Genomic DNA, 8,762 nt, shown 5'->3' on the forward strand with positions numbered 1-8,762 from the left:
TTATGATACTTTTATGGTCTCAATGAAGTCAATCATGATGAAAAACTTTTACACACATTTTTTTTCTCATTAAAAATTTGGGTTGAAAAATATATGTCATTACTAATTGTTATGTGAGACCTTTGTAATAAATATTTAAGATGATTAAAAATTAATGATTCGATTCTTAATAACAATATCCATATTAGGCAGAAAAAGATACTCTCCTAACAAAAAAATTGTTATGGGGGCTGAATAAGCCCATAAGTTGGGCCTCCCGTTTCACATTTGTACAGATTGCATTTCTAAGTGGTAAACTCAGTTTTGTTAATCCCCATTCAAGTTAAAGTTGAAGAAGCTTAAACCCTTGTAAACCAGGAACCTCTATCTGTGTGTTTTAGATCATCGTGATCTGAGACCTCATCGATATGAAACGATTTCAGTTAGAGTTTGTTCGCACACTCTATCGTACTTCTCATATTGGACATGAATCTTCATCCTATTTGTCAGTAACACTCTCTCCCCTTACTCGTTTTTTTTCATTCACGAAATGTATTAACAAACTTGTTATTATTCAATTCTTTTAAATTAATTTCATTGTATAAACTCTTTCCCCTTACGATTAATAATATTCCTTTGTGTTTGAAATTTCAGGCTCAGGAGTTACTCCACTGCACTTTCAAATGGTAATCTCTTATATATAGGATGAAAAATGAACTTTAATAATTTAGAATTGGATTTTTTAAGGTTTAATTTCAATTTGTTGATAATTTATGTAACTTGTGATTAATCAGGTTCTGATTATAGTTTCAAGAGCTTTAATCCTCATTTATATAAGGGCCACAATGGCTTTCATTCGGACAGTGTTAAAACTTCGACACTGCGGTCTACAATGGTAATATTCTTTAACAGGGTGATTTTTATATATCATGGGATTTGGCTTCCTGACATTTTTGTTGTGTCTTTTTTAGGCTTCTGATTTGTCCATTTTCATGAACCATGAGAGGATGCTAAGTACTCAAACTCAAGTCAAAACCCCTCCTGCACAAGCGCGGATGAGGGTGGGCTCTCTTAAATATTCTCTCTTCTTTTTTATTATGATCTGAGTATTTTGGTTATTCTTCATATTAGTTAGTATCGATTTAGTTTTATTATGTGGAGGGTGGAACCTGTTCCACTTTGGACCGGATCTATGCTCACGTGTCTAGTCACGACTTAGGAAGATGCTGTTTCCGTTTTTTTGATATGTTCTCTATCTTATTTTTATACATGCTATGGTGTTTTCAATTGATTTTTACTATCTCTCCTATTTATGCCTTCTTTTATACCAGATTCTTACATGGCCATTTATTTTACTAATTGAATTGAATTGCTGGATTTATTGTTCATGTTTCCTTTCCATGGAAAAAGTTACCAATTTAGGTGAAAGGTTTCTTCCAACAACATCCTACTCTTCAAGAGTGGAACCTAGTACATGCTGTTTAAGGACTTATTTTTATTTTAAAATTTAAAATCATTCATATATTCTGAATTTTTTCATAACACTCATCATATTAGCATTTCAGTTGACAAATCACATAAGATGCTTCCACCATCTAACAACTTTGAAGTGAATATGCTTGATGTAATTATAAGCACTGTCTCCGTGTGTTGTGCTCTAAAACAGACACCTAAAGAGTGACGACTCAATGGATTTTAAGCAATTCTATTATAGGAATATGGGAAATTATCTACTGCCCAACAATTGCATTATCATTATCTTAAAGGATAACACAAATGATATTGATCTAATGTACCTGTCTTTGATATTTTTATGAACCGATCAGGTAATAACTTTCATGCTTTGCTAATATACCATTGATGCAGGGAACACAATTATCCATAACAAGTCCTGGATTTATCTTTGAACCTTACAAAGCACGGGTGAAAATCCCATTGTGGAAGAGGTTAGGCCTTAATAGTTTTAAATCTCTATGATCATATACCTGGCTTCGTCTCTCTAATATAATTTCCTTTTATAAAGAAAACAAAATAGAAGGAATTTGTGGTTGAGTAGCTACTGCCATATGTATGTATGAATTATTTTTCTTGTTTTCTAAATTAAAATTTGATTAGCAGTTTAATTTAACTTGAAACAGTGTCCGTTGCATCTGCTTAGAATTATTTACATCTTTCTCTAGCTATTTTCTTTCACCAAATTAATGTGCCTTCAACACTTGTATGGCATTACATTTTGAGTTTCTCAGATGTTTAACATTCGTTGTATCAGATTGTTCACTAAAAGCGGTTGGAAAAGAACAAAAGACGACATGATGCTGGAGGTAATGATGCATGCCACCTTTGTTAATTTATGTTTTCATTATTCTCCCTCTTTTAATCCTAATTAAGTATATCTATGTTGACATAAAAAATAAAAAATTTAAAAGTATATCTATGTAATAATTTCTGGTTATCCAAATATTTCTTTCCCATTCCCTCTTTTCTTTACCACAATCTTAGAGAAATACATCAAATTGTTGCTTTCTTTTAAGGAGGATTTGCTCTCCACTCTGTGATGGTCTTTCTTCCTTCCTTTCTACAAAATTTTCCTCTTGTGTCAGAGTCAAGAAAATAAAAATTAAAGTCAGACCGAAAGCATTGAATCCTGCTTTTTTAATCAAATTTGTTTTTTGCTCTGCTGCAGGTCAAAAATGCATATGCCATGGCAAAGTTAAGAAGAAAGGGATACTCAAAACATCAGGTCTACAATGATGCTGTCAAAATGTACAAGGAGGTTTGTAACAATTAAATCTGATATTTGATTATATAATTTTTTGCTGATTTCCTTTTAGCCGTTGAAGCTACTGAATAGGACTGGAGGAAATTATGAGCATAAAAAATGTATTGCAATAGTTACACTCATGGTCTCAGTAGCTTCAAACAAGTTTATGCGTCAGTCCCCATAGTTCCAGTCTCTAAATGTTGCCCACATGTTCTTAATTCAATTTGACATAAAGAAGTGCAGTTAGCCCTCTCTATGGCTCACCAGTCACCAATGTTGGCAAAGATAGTGCCACATCTGCAAAACTTGCTGGCACGGTGGTTTCTATGTCTGTGTGGCTCTCATTTTCTGGTTTATCTTTGCTGACACGGAGATGGTCTAGCACAGTTCCAAATTAGCAACACGAGTACCATGCAGGTCCACTTTGCATCATTTTGAACTCAGGTTCTGACAATTTATTGGGGACCAAACAAATTTACTTAAATGTATTGTGTCTCTGGTGCACCATGTGAGTACCATTATTAGCTGCATGCAGTTTCTTTGACACAATATATAGCGGCAAGGTTGATATCCTTTAAAAGTTTAGGAGTGTATTATTGGAAAGAAGTGAGATATTATAGAAGGTGACTTTATTCTTGGAAAGAAGTAAAATATTAAAGGAAGGTTTTTTTAGAGTGATATAATGACTTGGGTTAGCATTGAGGATAAGAAGTTTTGACAAAATTATGAAGAAAAGACTTTGATGTCTAAACTTATGTTGGGTTATGAATTACCAGTTAGGACAATTTATCATTGCCAGTCCCTCGTTATTTCCTTCTTTTGCCTTGTAGCATGCATTTTATTCTACTTTGGCTTTCTTTTGTTTCATGATTTCACTTGGCATATTTTTTTCGCCACAATGCTGAAGTTTTTTCCTTCTTTTTTTCCAGATAAACACACTGATAGCTAATGGCGACAAAAAATCATTAAGGAAAGCGGTTACTGAGAGGATGTTTTCTGTATGCTTTAGTTCCTTTTTATGACTTGGTTTAGTTTTTTATGTGAACTATATTGCAGCTCTGTACAATTGTGTGTAATAATTTCTAAAGAGAATATAAATTGACTTCTGATATGTATTTCATTTTCATGTCAATAGGAACTTAAGAATGAAATTAAGCAAAGAGAAACTGCATTGAGCAAGGTTTACTGGGAACTGGTTGAGCCTGTTGTTAAGATACGAACTTTGCGTGCTCGTCTGGTTAGTATTCCTTTTACTGTATTTGTATTAAATTTTGGTCAAGATGATGTAGCGACTCAAAACGTAGCATGAATGAGATAAGAGAAAAAACTTCTGCTTTTACATCATGGAGCGGACATTGTTCTGTGCTTTGGTGGGTGTTTTTTTGGAGGTGTCCTGGTCATTTTTCATGTGAAAACTGATCACACATAAAACTAAAGTATTTTGCTATTCAAATTATATTTTTGAAGTTAATACATATGATTTCCTGGCAAGGCATCCCCCTGTGGTTATGTCTCCTAGTTACCATGATCAAAAACTTAAATTTGAAAAGTTTCCGTAGTTTCTGATGGATAGGGTATTAGACCTTTGTTTGGGATAATTTTTTTTTTATAAATTTGTGAATCTATATAATTGGTATTTTGTTTGCTTAAATCATGATGAGAATTCTAGAAAGTACAGATTGGCCGCGTCCTGCTTGTATGCATGTCCTTTATAAACTACTAGTGCTATGCAAAATATTAGATTAAACTATATATGTTGTCAAATGTATAGAATTAGTATTAGTATCTTGGATTTCTATATTATGATTTGTTTATCATTAATTACAGATTGGTGTTGATAAAAAAGACATAGAAAAAGTATTTTGCCAGCTTACCCTTGAGATTTTGGCTAAGCAGGTAGGATTTTCAGTTTTACACCCATATTAAATCTGCCCTTATCCCAGAAAATCTGTCCCCATGATTTCGTAAGTCATAGGAGTATCAAGAACTTAGAACAGTGAATTAATGTGAGACTACTTGCAGAAATTTGAAGCATATGACTCAAAAGGCGCTGTTGTAACTGGAGACAAAAACAAGGAGGTAATGATAGTAAAATTCTTTTCTTCAATTCTAGTGATGTTCTTGATATTCATTCCATTTTCCTTTCTTCCAATTAGTAAAATGCATTAATCCATCAGGCCAAAGATAGTACATTCTTTCCTCGGTGGCTTGTATTTTCTTGCCCACTGATTTGATAGTCAGCTCGGATTGTCAATGTTAATTTTTACTCATGTTCAGCATCTTGCTCTTTATTTTGAACAAAGGATTCCTTCTCTTAGGACTGATTGTTGGTTTGCTATGTTTTTCCAGGTTCTTGTCCGCGATATATGGGTTTTTGAGAAGTCTCTGTTTCACTCAGGAGCATACTGGCGTCTGTGTGGACGGATATCACCAGATGCTGTCTCCTTGAAATAAGAGACACGGTTTGTTGTTAGTTGTACCTATCCCTATGTTTTAACCTACTAACTTATTACTCTTGAGTTGTGCATTCTTTTATTGATTTATCTCTGAAACAATGAAAAATAAGATAAAATTTAGGTCTGAACCTATCCAAAAACTCTTCTCTGAATCAGGTCTATTCGGAGATGTTGTAGCTCCTCTTATTTTGTTTTCGTTATGAGTCTCTTTTTTTTCTTCCTTTCTATTGTTCAGGTTATCAGTTTCTTTCCTTGTTGGTAAACTTTAAAATAATATCGTCAGAAGAAACCAAAGTGTGAAAGAAATTGGAATTAGCTAAAATAAATAAAAAGGTAAACTTGAACGAAATGTCAAAGTAATCTTATCTCCCAAACTCAAATTTATCGTCACAGATTAATAATTACATGGTAATTTAATGAACCTAATAACGAATTGGAAGGTGCTAAAATAAGATAAAATTTAAGGTTGTATTGGTGCTGATTAATTGCATCTCTCAAGCGTGCTCTTGTCACACAATAAGCATAATCAGAATCTGGAAGATGCAGACAATCTTAAGCAATGCCTTCTTGTATTCTTGCTTTCCACTTCATATTTAATAGCAACTTTATGAAGCCTGTTTATTCCACTCCATCGTTAACATCCCTTCTAAGACAAGCAAAGAATATCTTGTCTTCCAAATAGTTTCAAATTTTCAATAGTTACTTCCAAGTTTAAATCATATTCTTAACAATAACATGCTGTGGGATTAATCTTTTTCTTATTCCTTATCCATTGGCATCCAAACAACATATACAACACCCTTTTCACATATTTACCTCCATTAAAAAGTTAGCAAGATGGACCCAAGAGAATTCCATCTTCAACCTATGGGTATCTGCTACAAACTCTACCATTTTATCAGGAAAACTCTCGCTTCACAAGCGCTGAAGACTGTCACTCTTGGGGGTCCTCCACATAGTAGTTCAAGTTCAACTGCAACAAGGGATTCTGGCTCTAAACAAGGTAAAGAATTACAGATAAATGAAGATTATGGTAACAAGGAGCTCCTACCAACTCATGGTAACTTTCTTTCTTCTCTTGCAGCGCAGGCTGAAAAGAAGAATAATGCATTCATGAACATTGATGAGATTGCAACAAAGAATATGACATGTTTATCACAAGCCAAACCTCCAAAGAAAACGGTAAGCATTAATGACAACGTGGAGGAGATTGCCCCATTTAACAAGAAGAAGAGGAGGAGCAAGTCCTTCCAAAAATCAAGTTCCCTGAATCAAAATGAAGAGGAAGAACCAAAGCCTCTCAGGTCAATTCTGAAAGTGGGTTCTGATCTCAACAGCTAATTAAAACATAAGATATTAAAATGAAGAAGAAGAAGAAGAACCAAAGCCTTGATAAGATATTATAGAAGTTACGAAAAAACTGGTAGCTGGCCTGTGTGAATGTGGTGGCATTACAATCTCTTTATGTAATGAAAATTCTACAATTACCTTATTTGTACTTTTTATTTTGTACATGTGTGTGTATATATATCTACAACAAGTAGGTATCTCATGACGATATAATATTATTCATATGAAGAAATTGGTAGATATAAACTATACATTGACTATGGAGATATTGTTCATCTGCAGATTCTGTTTATCTTTGTAGACTCCTAGACTTGACTCTGTCCAAATAAGTCCATAAGACACTAACAAAGATCCAAAATTGTGGGTAGTAGTGTTTCTCGCATCTTTTGGCAGTTACCCTGTATGTACAAGTTGGACGATGATGATTTCCGATAAAGGAGAGGGAAGTACATAAAAATAAAAGAAAAAAAATTATATGATGTGACATTTTTATCTTCTACATATAATGTAATGACACTAGAATGGATAAAGGCAGCAACTACCGACTTGAGAATGGATAACACAAGCCTGGTCCGAACATCCATGGGTTTGGACCGAGCAACTGCATAATCCCGAAAGACATACGATTGACCGGGCAGAAACGACAAGATAGTATAAAGACCATCTCCGACACTCTACTATTACGCCGCCTAAACAACACAGACCTCTGCCACCTACCGCATGTTATCTACATCCTACTATACCTTGTGGCAGGCAAAATGGACCTATAGCATGATGACACAAACTAATACAAGTATAAGTCAATTGTCTACAAAATATGGACATGTCAAAGTCACCTGACACCGGAAAAACACCTGTCTATAGTAGATCCAATATGCCATTTGGTCGGTCAGGTCAACAACCTCTACAAAGGAATATTCTCCTCACCTCTCCACTATAAGTAGGGGATTTCCCCTTAAGGAAGTTTACTTACTTATTCTCTCTCTTTTACTTATATCTCTTGATATTATTCTGTCATATTCTTCATCTTTTTCACTTACTGACTTGATCGTCAAAGAAACTTTTCATATAAATCCTGACGCATTCAAATACTATTCATACATACAGACCCCATCTTCCCAAGACTAAGAACATTGGGTTTAATTTTGGCACTCCTTGTGTGATTCTTTGTAGTGCATTTTTTGCTATTAGTATCCTCCCAAATAGTAGTTTTTCTTCCTTTTACAGGAGTTCATTTAAAATTTTAAACTATTATTTGAAAAGTTTTATACTCAAAACAACAACAGTGCAATTCTATTTTGATGGAACAACGATTTTGTTAGAAGATTAGAGTAAGAAAATCTGGGCATGAAACAAATAAGTTAGTGATGTTATAAAAATAAGTTAATAAATTAGGAATTTAATAGTGTTATCTAGCGATTCCAACCTCAAATTGTATTTTAATCCAAAATTTTAGGACATTAGATCCAATAACAATACTGATAAACCAATCTTTCATTTTAAATTGAAAATTAATTTATAATTTTTGTACTTCCCCATAATATAAGAATATTAGTTACTTTTTCTCTGTTCCTAAACCATCCTTTATTCTTAAATAAATTTAGTAATCTACCTTACACTTTTTTAATCTAAACTTATTATTGCGACCTATTTTGTCATTGTTTTATCATGACTTTTGTCACTACGTTATTTATTTTGACATTTTCTGATATGAAATATATGTAATAGGGAGTAGAGTAGCATAAATAGGGAGTAGTAGAGCATAACTTTCCTTTTTTGGCAATTGACAGTTATGACAGTTAAAACTGTTAGCTATAAATAGCAAGTTTTAACTGTTTTGGTATTGACTGATTTTTGAATACAAAATTGAATTCTTTCTTGTATCTTTTCTTCATCTTGAATAAACAACTTCTCGGGATTTTCCATTCATCAAGAATCCCCTGTTTTTCTTCTTCAATTCTTCGAATTGCTTTAGATTCCTAGAATCCTACTTCTTCTCTATCAATTGGTATCAGATTAGGTCTTTCCTCGGCTGTAAGCAAGAATGGCAGAGTCAACCAGAAGCCAAGCATCATTCAGAGAGGTGGAGGAACGATTAGAATCCAGAATGTCAGCCAAAATTGAATCAAAAATGATGGAACTTGCGAATTCTATTCAGAAATCTTTGAATGATTCCTTGAAGGTGACGATGGAAGAACTAATGAAAAACTCACTGG

At 33.6% G+C, this 8,762-nt stretch overlaps 2 protein-coding genes across 4 annotated transcripts in view; both read left to right on the forward strand.

Annotated features, from left to right (window-relative positions):
- LOC109336133 (39S ribosomal protein L45, mitochondrial) overlaps positions 317-8,762 on the forward strand; it is a 19,910-nt gene continuing 11,464 nt past the window's right edge. Inside the window, exons 1-12 of one of the 2 annotated variants that reach the window (XM_019572540.1) lie at positions 317-484; positions 634-665; positions 774-874; positions 951-1,040; positions 1,846-1,925; positions 2,249-2,300; positions 2,663-2,752; positions 3,670-3,738; positions 3,876-3,977; positions 4,568-4,636; positions 4,763-4,819; positions 5,090-5,202. In XM_019572540.1, coding sequence (XP_019428085.1) covers positions 408-484; positions 634-665; positions 774-874; positions 951-1,040; positions 1,846-1,925; positions 2,249-2,300; positions 2,663-2,752; positions 3,670-3,738; positions 3,876-3,977; positions 4,568-4,636; positions 4,763-4,819; positions 5,090-5,194 — 924 coding nt within the window. In that variant the 5' untranslated portion in view covers positions 317-407 and the 3' untranslated portion in view covers positions 5,195-5,202. Of the gene's footprint in view, positions 485-633; positions 666-773; positions 875-950; positions 1,041-1,845; positions 1,926-2,248; positions 2,301-2,662; positions 2,753-3,669; positions 3,739-3,875; positions 3,978-4,567; positions 4,637-4,762; positions 4,820-5,089; positions 5,349-8,762 lie in introns of those variants that run through there. The other variant, XM_019572539.1, reaches the window with a different exon arrangement.
- LOC109336135 lies at positions 5,721-6,942 on the forward strand. Of its 2 annotated transcripts, none has more exons than XM_019572542.1 (2): positions 5,721-6,185; positions 6,219-6,942. In XM_019572542.1, the coding sequence occupies exons 1-2, from the start codon at positions 6,034-6,036 to the stop codon at positions 6,535-6,537; spliced, it is 471 nt and encodes a 156-aa protein (XP_019428087.1). In that variant the 5' UTR covers positions 5,721-6,033; the 3' UTR covers positions 6,538-6,942. The 2 variants fall into 2 exon arrangements, with proteins under 2 accessions (XP_019428087.1, XP_019428088.1); XM_019572543.1 differs by having other exon boundaries at positions 5,722-6,199; positions 6,281-6,942.

The sequence above is a fragment of the Lupinus angustifolius genome, chromosome LG20 (genome assembly GCF_001865875.1).
Source record: "Lupinus angustifolius cultivar Tanjil chromosome LG20, LupAngTanjil_v1.0, whole genome shotgun sequence".
In the NCBI taxonomy this organism is placed as follows: domain Eukaryota; kingdom Viridiplantae; phylum Streptophyta; class Magnoliopsida; order Fabales; family Fabaceae; genus Lupinus; species Lupinus angustifolius.